Source organism: Rhyacophila brunnea, unplaced genomic scaffold (assembly GCF_057557595.1).
Source record: "Rhyacophila brunnea isolate RB1 unplaced genomic scaffold, BYU_Rbru_1.0 scaffold_5, whole genome shotgun sequence".
Lineage (NCBI taxonomy): Eukaryota > Metazoa > Arthropoda > Insecta > Trichoptera > Rhyacophilidae > Rhyacophila > Rhyacophila brunnea.
In genome coordinates, this window is record NW_028233170.1 from 22,591,614 (window position 1) to 22,607,174 (window position 15,561).

The window sequence follows — 15,561 nt, forward strand, 5'->3', positions numbered from 1 at the left end:
TTAGGAATGATAATTTTGTTGTTAAAATTGTCTATTTGGTTGAAATTAAAAAAAAAATGAGTGAACAAATCAATCCAAGGAGCACTAATGCATTCACTGATTTAAAACGACAAAGTGAAGGCATTCATAAAAAATTGGAGCTTAGGAAATCAAAATTACAAAAAAAAAAGTTCGCCATGTCTCCATTATTTTTAAATGATTTCTACGCCAGAGTTCTTGGTTAGTTTGCCAATGCACTTTTTACATTATTTTATTATTAGTAAAAAAAGTCGCCTGCAGCGTTACTTTATTTCGATGCTGTAAAATATTTTAAATATGTGGTTGAAAAATCCTGGCCCGGAGGGTCCGCTTCAACATGTGGAGTTCATGATAGAATCCATTTGTCAATGAACGAAGATGAATTTAGATTGACTACTATTGAAATTGATTGTGCTAATAAACAAATACATTCGTCAAAAATTAATGTAATGTAAGTAGTAAAACCTTGTTTATTTTTTTTCATTTTTGTATTTGTAAGTAGGTACTTTGTTGACTATTTAAAAAGGTGTCTGTATTATTTAATGAAATAAAGGGGGGAGGCGCCTAGATTAGATTTTTTTAAATGGAGGCGTAGTAACATAAAGTTTGGAAACCACTGACTTAACATTTGAATTTTGTCTAAAAAATCAAGACGTTAATTACCCTTCATGGATATTTTGTCTAAAAAAACAAGACGTTAATTACCCCACGTTTAATTTTTTGAAAACGCAGAAAATTATTGGTCACTCAACGCGTACTATATTTTTTGGCGAAACACTATAATTTTGAAGGCACTGTACTATAATTCCACTTTCAAAATATGGCAACACTGGTGTTATCTATGGCGCAGTCACAGTGCTCCGTTTTCTTGCCTCGTTGGGCCTGCCTGTCTTTTTTACGGCCAAACAATTATTCATTCAGAATTAATCTAGAAACCTAAAATGGCTGATAATACATTATATGATCTCCTTGGTGTCAGCCGAAACGCTAGTGATGCCGAAATCAAAAAGGTATATACAATTAATTAATCGCGATATTATATTTCTAGAACAATCGAATCCCGTTTCGTCACTGTGCTGACAATTTAACGCTGATGCAAGTAATATTATGCAAAATGTCACTGTGACGTGTAAACATTTTCTTTCAGCCCTAAAATTCAATAGAATCTGCTTGCCTCTATAAGTTTCCAACTGTCATTTCTGTAAGATTATTATATTAAAATATCTTGGAACCCATAACATTTTTTGGACTAATGACTGATAGTCCGCTTAGAAGTCCCACATTTTGAATGTACGTGCCAGTGTTGTAACATGGTTTTGCTTACGATGTTAATTTTATTCAATAAAATTTATGTTTTTCTTTTTGGGTTCCATCAATAAACAGAACTAGTGATTCTGACACTATGAAAATAATTGAGAACAGGGTAAAAATATAATATTTTATATTGAAATTGTTGTATCTCTATTTATGTTGTATATATTCTTAATAACATGGGTTGATAGTGTCATTAAAAAAAAACAAATTATATACCTACCTAGATAGTTTGTGCATTGCTAGTCGCTGTAAAGCCTCGATTAAACGGGATTCAACTCAGTGTTACAGCGTGTGTACCCGTACATGGATTTACTGGTACCACGCTAGTACTGACTGTCTCGCCAATATCATCCTTAAAGCGTAAGTGAGACGCATTGTTGTCACTGTCACTATTTCAGTGATGGCGAACCTATGACACGCGAATGTTTAATTTTGAAAAAAAATGCAAAAAAGTTTTACAATATATTACAGGTATAATATTAAAACAATAATGACGACAGCCACGCATGTTTTCTTCGATTTTTTCCAATAATATTTACCAATCGATACGTAAACAGAAACAACGGAAATTCATGCATAAATGACTGAATATACTTAATTGCATAGATTGGTTCTTAGGCTTTATGCGTTACACAAAATATTATCACACTAACCACATCAGGCGGCGAGGGGAGCCGCACCGCAAACCTCTGATTTTGATCGATTTACAATGCTTGAGACCACTGTGGCGAAAGAATGCCTCATCTGATCGGACCAATTCTGGTGTCAATTTGTGCGTAAAGAACCAAACTAAGTAATTCAGTAACAATCAATTTCATTGCTACACTTGCCCACAAAAATGAGACCCTTAGTATTCGAGTGGCAATAGTTGTACAGGAAAATCAAAATCAAGAAGATAAAAATGGCCAACATGCAGTGTTTATACCTATATATTAATTAAATATTCATATAGGTATATTTTTTCTTTTGTAAATCTAAGTTTTAGAAGTATTTAATTAATAAATAGATACAACAAAAACATGTTTTATTTTTTCCCTTGTTCTGAATAATTGTCATTGTTATGTTTATTGCTGTTCTGTTTTGTCACAGTTCTGTTTCGTCCGGTTACCTTCTTTTTGTAATCCTCTAAATTTGGTCATCGTGCAATTGTAAATAATATCATTTTGTTTTACAGAATTACAGGAAACTGGCTAAAGAATTTCACCCCGATAAGAACCCAGAAGCTGGCGACAAATTCAAGGAAATATCATATGCATATGAAATTATTTCTGATCCCAACAAACGCAACTTTTATGACTCACACGGTTTAAAGGGAATGCAAGAAGCCGGGCACAATGAAGACTTCGTTCCGAATGATCTTCTGTCCCATCTGTTTGGAGACCGGTGGTTCGGAATGGGAGGCATGGGAGGGATGGGCGGTCATGGAATGCGGAGACGGCAACGCGGAGAGGACACCGTTCACCCACTCAAAGTATCCTTGGAAGACATGTATAGGGGAAAGACTGTAAAACTTGAACTTGGTAAAAATATCATATGTCCCCCGTGCGAAGGGCGAGGGGGAAAACCAGGCTGTGTGACGACCTGCAGAGAATGCAAAGGCAGAGGTATAAAGGTCGGCTACAGGTCGTTCGGCCCTGGGCTGACTCAGCAGATTCAGACTCGCTGCGGGGACTGCGCTGGCCAGGGCAAAACGATCAATGAAAAAGATCGCTGCAGCACGTGCAGAGGCAAAAAAGTTATGAGTCAGAAAAAGATATTAGAAGTTCACGTGGACAAAGGGATGAAGGAAAATCAGAAGATTTATTTTCGCGGAGAGGGCGACCAACAACCCGAGGTGGAAACGGGCGACGTAATAATAGTACTGCAGCTGAAGAAGCACGACAAATTCCAGCGATCCGGTGACGATCTTGTAATGACGCATAGCATCACGCTGACCGAAGCTCTGTGCGGATTCTGTTTCGTGGTCAAACAGCTGGACGGCCGAGACCTCCTTGTCAAAAATTCCCCCGGACAGGTCATCAAACCGGGAGACGTTAAAGGAATTCCGGGAGAGGGCATGCCGCAGTACAAGAATCCTTTTAAAAAAGGAAACCTCTACATTAAATTTGATATCATTTTCCCCGAGAACAATTTTCAGTCTGCAGAGTTGCTCGGCCATTTGGAGACCTTTCTACCGCCCCGTCAACCCTTCTCGATGCCCATCGACGACAGCGTAGAAGAGGTCACTCTGTCGGAGTACTATCCCAGCGAAAGAAATAACCGCCGAGAAGCGTACTCCGCGGACGAGGAGCAACATTACGGTCACGGTGGTCCAGGATTACAATGTGCCCAACAATAGTGCAAATATGAACACATTATTTTTACTACCATTGTTCCTGATAAATTTGTATTGAAATCCATTTTGATCACGCACAACTCTATATGTAATTTATAGGAAGCTCTTTTAAATATTTCTCAATATTTATATTTTAACTATTTGTGGAATAGTTTTTATGACATTTCAAACACTTTATATATTAGGAACAAACTGATTATTTTAGAGTTATAATTTGGTTGCCAATAATCCACATGGTTGCACTTTTTCATTGATTTAAGTTGGATATAAATTATTTCAATATTATGATGTAGTAATTAGTGACAGACTGAAAATTGGTGATTGTAAAAATTATTTGGTGATAAAATATAAATTTTCCATTGAATTCGTTCATCTTAAAATAGTGGATGAGGATTTAACCATTCCATTCTCTCGGAGCAATTCGTTCACCGTGTGTAATTGATTTGTAAATCATTGTAAAACAAGCAATTTATACAATTTACAAATCAATTGTATTCATTTTTTATTTATGTTATATTTCATGAAAATTTGAGTCTTTATATATAATTCAGTTATAGTTTTGTAAATAATACAAAGAACCGTTTTTATATTGAATTTCATATTAATAATGTACCTATTATTTTATTAAGTTCGAATAGAATCCGTCGGAGACGTTAAAAAATATCCCTCGAATGACTGCTATCAAATACCGGAAAACTTTCAATTTTCAGTGGGATTGTGTTGTATATAGGTATACTAAATAATCATTTTTACTTTCAATGGGAAAAACCAAAACCTCATTTAGAGGCTGATTAAAAATTAAGAAACGGTGATTATAACGGGAATTGCTTACATTATAATAATATTATCACATATAGATCATTTTTAAAAAGCTAACTTCAATGTATAAATAGCATTTCCACAATAATTATTCCATGATGATAAGCGATCGATCGGGTAAGGTGTGAAATCTATTCAACACCACTAAAGCTTGTAGTGATATATTTTCATTTAAAATAATGGAAGTGAGTATGTAACATACTATAAGGAATATGTAATTAATAGATAATGTTTCCCTTTTATACGTCTCTTATTTTTTCTACTAAATAAATATTGGTATGTTTTCTTATCGTTCCTACTTTTATTATGTTTTTGTGTATTTTGATGGTGTCACTAAATACTGTGTAAGAATGAATCTTAGATAATAAAATTTATAACTGTAGTATTCTAAAATATAAAATAAATTTGATACCCACCATTGATTACAACGTTTTAATTTGTAACATGTTTCCTCATCGACCACTTTAATTTATAGGTACATATTATCTAGGAGTGTCATATCGAAAGAAAAAGTATCCGGGAATACCTGCTTAACTATTCCTCGGTCATTAAATTACTATTTATAATTTTAACAATTTCATCACGTGGAGACAGAAAAATACATGTTGTGCACAATGCGAGTTGGATGTCGTTTCGATGGTGCGTACGCATGCCACCGAGATGTTAATATACTCCAGACCACGCCCATTCGCATTTTCTGAAGTTTTACCTTTGGCTGAGTTATTTAGATTTGGGTGCAAATTATTTTTTCAGGACGATCTCACACTGATGGAAGTATAATATTTTTATCAAATTATACAAATCATAGAAAATAGTAATTGTTATATTGAGGTGGTCAATACATCCATTCATAATCAAGCACTTGAGCACTGCAGTAAATGAACTTTTTCTTTGTGTTCCTACTAAATTTGTTTTTCATAATTTACATGCAATCTTATTGTTGGTTTTTTATTTCTAATTGAATAATTTGTATTTTATTATATTTTACTGACTAATATTTAATTATCGTGGACATATTCGTTTTTAAATGTGGATGCCTCAAATCAATATCAATGGAATGAGGGTACAATCAATTTTTAATGGACTATGATTTTTTTATAATTATACTAAAGCTTTGACTGCGACCTGCATAATAGATACCTTAATTTCCTAGCCGGTGTCAAGATTTTACATTATCTGATTATGTATATTCAACAGGGACGACTCTTGTATAGGAGCAAAGGTGCACTGATCTCCCAAATTATTACGTAACTATGTAATAATAAGTACGTATTCAAATACCTACATATTGTATGAATTAATTATTGTAAAATATCTTTAATTTGTCGCCCGTCTGTACGCATAAAATGCGCGTAATTTCTGGCGGCCTGCATGTATGCGTAGGTACGTCCTTCGTAGTATTAATTGTGCAGGAGAGAAATCGAACCGCCTGGCGATGATTTTTTTTTTTCACGCTGCCGATAATGTGGGCTCAGTTGTGATCTTTTTTTATTTCCGAACGTGCAATATTTACCTCACTTGGGACACTGTGCCTCCCAATCTGAGCTTACGAGCGCAGACGACATTTCACGACAATGCTGTGTTTGACTGGCGCGAATAATAACAACTCACAAACGCTTTTGAAGTCGGTACAAGATTCCCGCGTAATATTTCAAATTATTATATTATTATTTCGTACGTTATGAGGTAAATGCTACGTTGTTTGCCATATAATATTGAATCGATCAAAATATCGATTAGAGTGATATTGTGTTCATTAAGTTAGGTGTAGCAATCTCAACATACAAATACCAATTTTATAATTATTTTACCTTTAAAAATTAAATAATTTTATTATGCCTATAGCAAAGTAAACTTGTAAGTAAGTAATTGATAAACTATTAATAACCTTTACATAATATAATATATATACTACAATTTTTTACGTACCTACTTATACTACTCTAAGAGAAGTAGTTATTTAACAAAAGCGTTACATTGTAACAATTTCTACAATATTAGGTATTTCAATAGTGTATGTGGAGTATGAGCGTTATTTTGAACGTAAAAGAGGATAAAATATTTTTTAAGAAGATGAACAAAGCAATTTTCCAATGTCAATTATTGAAGAAAAGAAATATAAATTATTCTATCAAATACAATATTCGTGTTACCGAAGTATTTTTCATTTTGAATACGTCTTTCAAATCAGTCCCATTTGGAGTGCAATTCTGGAGTTGAGGTGTACAAAGTATTAGCAATTTTTTAACAGATAGTAACTATATCCCGTTGAAAAATCACCGATCCATAGTATTTATCAAAATGATACAGCGCGTAGGTATATGCGGAGAATGTGGGATGCAAATAACCGAAAGGGGAGTATAAGATATGCCCGAATTGCGTCATTATGTGAACTTCAACCGACCATAACCCGCGTACTACCTATCGGAGCTACACAAATGAGGAGTTTACGGCTTTGTACCAATGACATATTGTCTAAAATACTTGCATCAGTTATAATTTATGGAAGTTAGGAGTGTCAAACGTGGAAACTACGTTGCCACATATGAAATGTATTACAATAAAAATCGAAAAGAGTTTGTATGCCTTTTGCATCATACCTATCATATCTAGAAGCTTGGACTTTATAACTTTGACAATAAATAAATGCTGTCGGTGAATGTGAGCGTCGTTTCGTTTCTCAACCCCCCCCCCCCAAGATGTATTATATATTTAAGCATAAGCCTACCTCCACTCTGAAGGCTATTGCCGATTTTTTTCAATACCACAAAAAGGAAAATGCATGTCTTTGCATGCACTCCCTAATTTTATGATCACCGGCCGCCACTGATATTCAATAAAGATTGTTACAGGCGGCCCTCAACTTTTGCACGTAATTGGTTCCCGAAAATGTGTTAGAAAGTAGATCGATAGTAGAGAGGCGTGTGTATTAGCAATCAGGAATTTTCTTTATAAACTTGTCAAGAGATAGTTGAATACCACCCTTTTACGAATTTGAGAAGGTGACGGGGGGGCGGAGGAGAAAGAAGCGTCTGCCGTCTGTACATTCTTATATCTTGTGAATTATTCGTTAAATAAAAATAATAGTTTAATACGTATTGCTCTTCACGCACTGCCACGTTGTTGTTTCCATTGCATTTAAAATAAATTTTCAAATATTTCCAAGACGAGAAATTCCCTCAGCACCTATTTATTCTACAGTAATTTTTTCCAAGTGTGAAATATTATTAGACAAACCACCAGCCTCTAAATCCAGTGTTCATTCGTTGGCTGGATCAAATTCAGATGTTTTTTCAATGTGTGTTTCAGATACAGAATTTAAAAAAAAATGGTTAAGATAATAAAATATAGAAAGAGTTATATTTTGTAATCACAGTAAAAATGTAATATAAAAAATAGCATTATTAACATTAAATTTAATAAAACCTCAACCATTGTAACGATATCAATCCACCTAAATATGTATAAAATGTCATCATTATATTTCTCCAGGATTCAACTTGCTGCGAACGCGGCTTCCAAAAAGTTCAGCACCTTGCTTGTTTTCATCGTAGCCTGGAATCGTTGACGCACAGTTGGTCACCCATTTAGCAACATTTGGAAAATCTTTTAGACTCCACCCAACAGCCTAAAAAATTAATAAACACAATTGAGACTCTTGAGAACTCTTGTAAAAAATAATAATAACATTGTACCTTAAGGCTAAAACACATGGCTCAGCAAATTGAAGACACACGGCTCTGCAAGTTACCGTGTTGATGCAGATACTAGATCAGTTTGGTTATGCCAGATGTGCATTGCATTGTCTATGCAAAAACTGACTTAGTATCTGCGGCAACTTGCAGCACCGTGTGTCAGCCCATGGATGAGAAAAGACTATAGTTCACTCTCTTTTCTCCTCATTCCAGCCAATCCTACAATCGCAATAAAAGTAATCATTATCAATAAACTTAGCATACAGTTTCTTGCCATGGCTATCAAAATACAAGTATTGGAACAAGTTGTATTTAGTTCGAACAATGTACATGTGGGAGTCCTGTTTGAATGCTGCTATTCCCATTCAGATACTGAGCTCTTTGCAAAGTCCCGATGTTCTATCCTCTACTAAATCGACCACTAGTCCGCCGGCATAGCTCAGAAAATTTCACGAATTAAGTATCTACTTTTGTATAAAACCATGAACTTTGGCACAACGAATAAACATAGCCTCAAGATCATTTTTAAGATATTGAGCCGGTTCAAAATTTACCAAGAAGCCCCAAAATGACAGAAAAAAATCAATTTTATTTAATTACAGCTCAGCGTTCCGAAATGGACTGCAACTTGGCCCTGCGGGTCTATTCTATTCACAAGCCTGCTTTCGGTCCACTACGGCAGCTAAATAGGGTAGGAAAGTATAGAATTATTAACACTTATTGTAACAATTACAATAAGTTAACCGTCAAAACTGTCTATCTCGGTCTAAAATTTATCTCAGAGAAGAGAGGTGCTGTTAAAACATAGCACTTGTAACTAAATTATTGTAATTGTTACAATAAGTGTAAATAATTCGGTACTTTCTTACCCTATTTAGCTGCCGTAGCAGATCGAAAGCAACCTTGTTTATAGAATAGACCTGCTGGTATAGTAAAAATTAAATGTTGCGTTCAGGTTCATGAATAATTATTAAAAAGTAGGGTAAAGTCGCCAATAGTCAGCAATTTAACAGATTTTCCAATTTCTAATAAGTACAGCAGAAAAATGAAAAATAGACAAGAAAATATATTTTTATATTAATATATAATTCTTTATTTTTCACGTAAATAAACAATATTTTATTAATATTTCACTCATAAATTTTAATACAACTTATTATAAAAAATGGATAATTTTACCAAAGCTCAGCCACAAAACTCTAAAAGTCAGCCTTGCATTTACCATTTTTTTTTTTTTTTTTTTTCTACCATGTCCGATCCTAATAGGATCATATGGGCCTCCACAGAGTAGAAGTTTGTATTAACAGATTTTTGTTTTTTACGAGAAATGGATGTCAGCCACTTGCTCAACCTATTAGGTCCATACCCTGACTCACACACAAATTGAAAAACAATATGTGTACTTGCCAGACCCAGGATTCGAACCTGAGACCCACGGCGTGATAGTCCAACGCTCAAGCCGCGCGGCCACCGTACTCAGCCTCAACGTAAAATCAATGCACAAACCACTTATTAGTTTATAATCTAAACTTAGTGTATGTAAAATATAAGACACAGTGATCTTAAAACGATAAAATTACTGCTGCACGTCATTGGATGCATTACATTGATCACATACGAAGCTCTCTTCTTCAATATCTTCGCAAACCTTGCTTACGAATTTAGTACATTGCATGTGATACCAAGATTAGCAAATAACGCAACCTACATTCTTCAAATCGTTGTCGTCTGTATCACTTACAAGGTCTTCTTCCCATGTTTTACACTTGATTTGTCAACTCGTTCCGGACTCTGTATATGGGTTAAGTCTTCTCTTCTTTACCATCTTCATTTTTTTTTCTGCCGCTTGTAATTTTTCTTGTTTAATTTTGAACCTTTCTAATTTTCTTTTTAAAATTTCATTCTTCTTTATGTTCTTTCCTCTTCTTTTTTGTGTTCAAAGTCACGCCACTCTTTTGAAGAAATAGCACCAATTATGTTTATTGATGGATTTATTTTTGAAGATTTCTTGATAGGCAAAGGGATTTTCAGGTTATTTTTCAGGACAGGAGACATCCTAGTTGGAGGAGGTTTGATCAATACATCTGATATGACACGAATTTATTTGTTTTCATTTTCTTTGTTATTGCGATCATTATCAGGTTTATCAATGTCTTGGTTATCAACGTTTTCAATTGCACCAACATAATATGACAAATTTGTTGGTACCAAGATACCCTTTTCATTTACGTTGAATGTATTGATGAATGTAATATTGTTGATTGTATCATTATGATTAATGTAATCCAACCCGAAATGTTCGACAATATTACTGTCATCAATCTGAGGGAATGAATGACACATCTGAAATAATGCTATTGTCACAATAATTATTATCATTTATAGACATACTTATAACGTTGTTGTCAAATATTTAATTTCCATGAATGGTGTTTTCATGGACGACGTCAGATGGAGTAAAACTTAGCTTGGCTTTCTCGATTTCTCGTAAAACTATTTCAACTTCAATACCAGAACTACTCAAATTTTGTTTTATATGAGATATAATTTTTTTAGCAATATAGAAATGCATTAATTTCAAATTTTCTTAATTTTGCGAATCTCCTTCGTCATTTTCTTTCCGATTTAGAGTTTCTAAGGTGTTCTGTACACATTTTGAATAATCAGGGGCGTCAAGAGAAAAAGGATACAAACCACATCTCAAAAAACCATTTTTGATAGAATTAACAATGGATTTTTTTGTCAAAACTTTTTTTAAAAGTGGACAAAATGTAGGCTTTGTTATAATAGAATTTACGTTTTCTGACAACGCTTGCCATTCACAAACGATGTTTTTCCATTCGGATTTTAATGGCTTGAAGACACTTGCGTCAGCTGGCTGCATTATATGAGTTGTATTTGGAGGTAGTGAGTTTAAAATTATCTGATTGTCTGAACAATACTCACTAAGTTGCATAGTGAGGTGACTTTTATGTCTGTCAACAAACGCAAGAACTGGTTTTTTTATTGACCACTATTTTTTTTTATTCTAACCACTTATTAAAACCCTTTTTCATGTAATAAAAAAAAATTGTCTGATTTCATTCACCCTGTATCAGATTTCTCCAATAGCCATTCTTCAGACATGCTATCGATAACATCTATAGGAGGCCGTACATAGGGAAATACAACACATGGATACAAAACCTCACCATTTGCAGAAATGAATAAAATGACTGTTACAGCTTCTTTTTTTGCCTTTAATTATTTGGTAAACATTTTTGTACCCTCTTGGTGCTATCACTTTTCCAGTTTTAGGACAAAGAATGAAACTAGTTTCATCGCCATTGAAAATGCGGCTAGGGTCATCAAGATTATCTTCAGCCCCCTGTTGCTGAAGATATAATTATTGTAGGTTTTGAAACGGATTCCTTAGTGATTATCGCTCTGCCTTTTGATATATCTTCTGGAGTTCTATGAGCCACTTCTGGATGTCACTTTAAAAATAATTTATACCACTTCTTTCCCGGGCGTGAGTCTTTAAATCGAGTATTTATACCATCTTCTATAAGTGTGTTTCGTACTGTATTTAATAGTCATGTATCTTTAAAGGTAATCCATATTTGACCATGTTTAAACACCACTCAACAATAGCGTTTTCTTCTTCTTTCGTCAATATAGTATCTGGACCCATCTTTCGTGGACCTTCAGGTACACTTCCGTGAAGCCTATCCTGAAGGGTTCCCCGTGGAACTTGATATCTTCTGCTGGCTTCGCGAATCTTCATACCCTCACGTATTACGACCGTAGCGACTGTAAGTTTGCTCTCCTCATATCGATGAATTGGACATTGTATTGTTCTAAAATATAATATATTCAATAAATATAAGTGTTATAGGAAAAATCATCACATAAATACCAAGATAGCGTAAATAACGATAAATTATATAGCGGCTGAGCAATAGTCTCAATATAACCGATAATCAGCCGTACGACCACAGACACTTTGTATTGTGGCTGACTACTGGTTTAACTTCAATAAAACGATGATTTTTTTATTTAATATTAATCACAATAGGATTGATTTGTTGCCACTGAAATTTGAATGAAAATTACGATTTCATACATATTCCCAATAGTCAGCCAGGTCTGGCTGACTTCTAGCTTCATTCATAAATTTTGCAACCCAGTAGTCAGCCCACTTAGTTTTCATGGAATAAGCGAAAAATGAAACCATAATACATTTTATTTGCTAAATAACACTATAATTAAGTTAAAAAAGACATCAAAATCCATTATGATACGAGGGTGGGTCAATAATTCCTTATAAAAAAGCATTAAAACAGTTTTTATTTTTGTATTTTTTTTTTATTTCTCATCATAATCTCCTTGGAGCTCAATACACTTGGTTAGACGTTTCTCATTTTTTTTAAACCGTCAGAAAAATAAGTTTTCGGAAGGTCCTCAAAATAAGCATTTGTCCGATCGATGACTTCTTCATTTGAAAAAAAACGTTGTCCACTTAGCCATTTTTTTAAGTTTGGGAAAAGGAAAAAGTCACTGGGGGCTAAATCTGGCGAATACGGTGGGTGGTCGACCAATTCGAACTTCAATTCTTCAATTTTAGCCATTGATCGTAAACATGTGTGAACACGGGCATTGTCCTGATGAAAGAGGATTTTTTCCTGTTTAAATGAGGCCGTTTTTCTTCAATTTCGTTTTTTAGCTGGTCCAATAAAAATGCATAATAATCCCCTGTTATTGTTTTTCCTTTTTCCAAATAGTCAACGAAAATAATTCCACGTGCATCCCAAAATACAGTAGCCATAACCTTATCAGCTGATTTTACGGTTTTCGCCTTTTTTGGACATGGTTCGCCTTTCGCAATCCACTGCTTTGACTGTTCTTTCGTCTCGGGAGTATAGTGGTGTATCCATGTTTCATCTACAGTCACAAAGCGACGAAAAAATTCATCCGGATTGCGTTGCATGAGCGACAACAGGGCTTTAGAGGCCACCATCCTATTGCGTTTATTGTCGACTGTGAGCAAACGCGGCATCCATCTTGCAGAAACTTTTTTCATGCCCAATTTGTCATGTAAAATAGAAATGACGCTACCTTTTGAGATCCCTGTAACCTCAATTATCTCACTCAACTTTAATCTTCGGTCACTTAACACCATATCGTGGATTTTATTGATCATTTCTGGTGTAGTCACCTCTACAGGACGTCCTGAGCGTGGTTCATCCTTTGTTGATGTACGACCACGTTTAAATTCATTTAACCAGTTATAAATAGTTGCAAGTGAAGGAGCAGATATGCCGTGAACTAAATCCAACTCATTTTTTATTTCCTTTGCTGTTAACCCTTTTATATTAAAATGTTTAATAACAGCTCTAAACTCAATTTTCTCCATTTTTGTAAACAAGCAATTTTTTTTTTAAATGTACGAAAATAAATAACAACAACCCGACCAATCTGATTGAAACTTCGTAGCATACTGAATCGGTAGTGCCGCTGCATGAAAACAAACCGCTTACAGTACTAGTCGCGCCACCTGTCGGCTTTTCTAAGGACTTATTGACCCACCCTCGTATAATAGCAGTTAATATATCTCACCTGAAATGTGGTGCATCTTCCTAACAAAAACGTTGTTTACTGTGACACGTGCATACTGGTTTGCGACCTGAGGCTGACTGTAGGATTATGATTCTGCTTGTATATGGATATTGTATATGAATAACCAATCAGAAAGTTTAGGAATAACCACACAGTGGATATATCATTAACACATTCTAATTTATAAGCAAAAATTTGTGGATATGGCTGACTAATGGATAAGGCTGACTTTAGGCGACTTTACCCTAATCACTTTATTTACATTTATATTTTTCTAAAAATTTAATACGAAGCTTGTCGGACTCACAGTAAAAAAATATATTTATTACGTGCCATAGTGCCCCGTTTATCGCCTGCAGTACTGTCAATATTTTCATGCCAAAGTTTAAAAACTGTTTTTGTCATTTTACCATCCTATATAGGTAAATAACAAACAAATCTAAATCACTAATTTGCATAATATAATATACATGAAATTAGATATGTACTTAATAAATATTTTAATATTTTCTGAAAATTACGAACGAACAAACGTAAAATTGTCCAATTCAAGTGCTGTTGTCTGATTCTATTTATTTTCAATTTGTGGTTCTAAATATTAATTTGAAGTTAAACTTGAGATTTTACAATTGGAAGTCCATAATATACCAACACGGTGACCAAAATATTACGTTTTTCTAATTCGATTAATTATTCTTATCCAATTACAATAAGCATACTTATAAAAAAGTTTTACACTTTTTAAAACTTTGTTCCTTTATTTACTTTTATTTAATTCAGTGTGTTTGAATGTATTGGTTTAATATAGAAATGTATTTCTTTATAATACGGGAACAACAAAATTGTTTGATACTATGGAATATGTACCAGTTTGTAACATGTGAGCCCACCATCTGAAAAATGCTAGAGCCGCCATTGAAGATGTGTAACAACATTTCATTAGTAGGTATGCATAAATTTGATTGAATATTTAAGTAGGTACCATATTAAGATGTTGCAGAAAACCTTTTTAATATTTCAATTAATTATTTGAAAGACATAGTTCTACAATAATTTATACCAAAATGCTGGATACTGATGCAACGTTGGCAATGTCGGCGATTGTAAAATTATCCCCTGCTAACCATTTATTTACTTGAAGGAATGTTTCCAAAAAGCCTAAAGCTTCATTCAATTTCTCTTTTTTATCAGCAGCAATTGTTTTTTCTCCCAGGAATAACACAGGAAACTGAAATGAACAAAAGGATAATATACACGTATTGCTTATATATAACTACGCTTATATATTTATATAACTACGTACTTGGTATATAATTAAATATGGCTATAGAAAATTCTACTCACGCAAATTGCTCTTATTCTTGGATACATTGTACCTGCATCAAAATATAGCAGACTATCAACGGTAGCTCGTTTCTTGGCGTCATTTGCAGGGTAAAGAGTGTCATCCTTACCATACTTAGTCACCAAGTATGCAGCAATTGCGCGACTCTCCCATAGTACAAAGCCAGTGTCATCGAGGGTCGGAACGCAATGTTGCGGATTGATCTTAGTAAAGTTTTCTTTGAGTTGCTCCTTTGCAAATAGGTCAACTATTTTCACTTCTATGTCTAGGCCTAGGGCCCTTGCAGTTAACAAGGCACTTCGAGACGGCGCACTGGGAGCGAAATGATATAATACAGGCGACATTCTTTAAAATGAAATTGACAACGGTCTATAAGTTGAACACAACTATATTGTATGGAGCTGTCAAAGTTCAAACACACTATTGTCTATGAAACT

At 34.2% G+C, this 15,561-nt stretch overlaps 2 protein-coding genes across 2 annotated transcripts; one reads left to right on the forward strand and one right to left on the reverse strand.

Annotated features, from left to right (window-relative positions):
* Positions 1–870: 870 nt before the first annotated feature.
* LOC147066163 (dnaJ homolog subfamily A member 2-like) lies at positions 871–4,908 on the forward strand. Its single transcript, XM_085956084.1, has 2 exons — positions 871–1,028; positions 2,507–4,908. Exons 1-2 carry the CDS (start codon positions 960–962, stop codon positions 3,668–3,670), a joined length of 1,233 nt encoding a protein of 410 aa, XP_085812210.1. The 5' UTR covers positions 871–959; the 3' UTR covers positions 3,671–4,908.
* A 2,908-nt stretch (positions 4,909–7,816) lies between these two features.
* LOC147066164 (glutathione S-transferase D7-like) lies at positions 7,817–15,521 on the reverse strand. The gene is made up of 3 exons (XM_085955841.1): positions 15,124–15,521; positions 14,840–15,007; positions 7,817–8,114 (listed from the first exon to the last, which is right to left on the reverse strand). Exons 1-3 carry the CDS (start codon positions 15,466–15,468, stop codon positions 7,965–7,967), a joined length of 663 nt encoding a protein of 220 aa, XP_085811967.1. The 5' UTR covers positions 15,469–15,521; the 3' UTR covers positions 7,817–7,964.
* Positions 15,522–15,561: the final 40 nt, after the last annotated feature.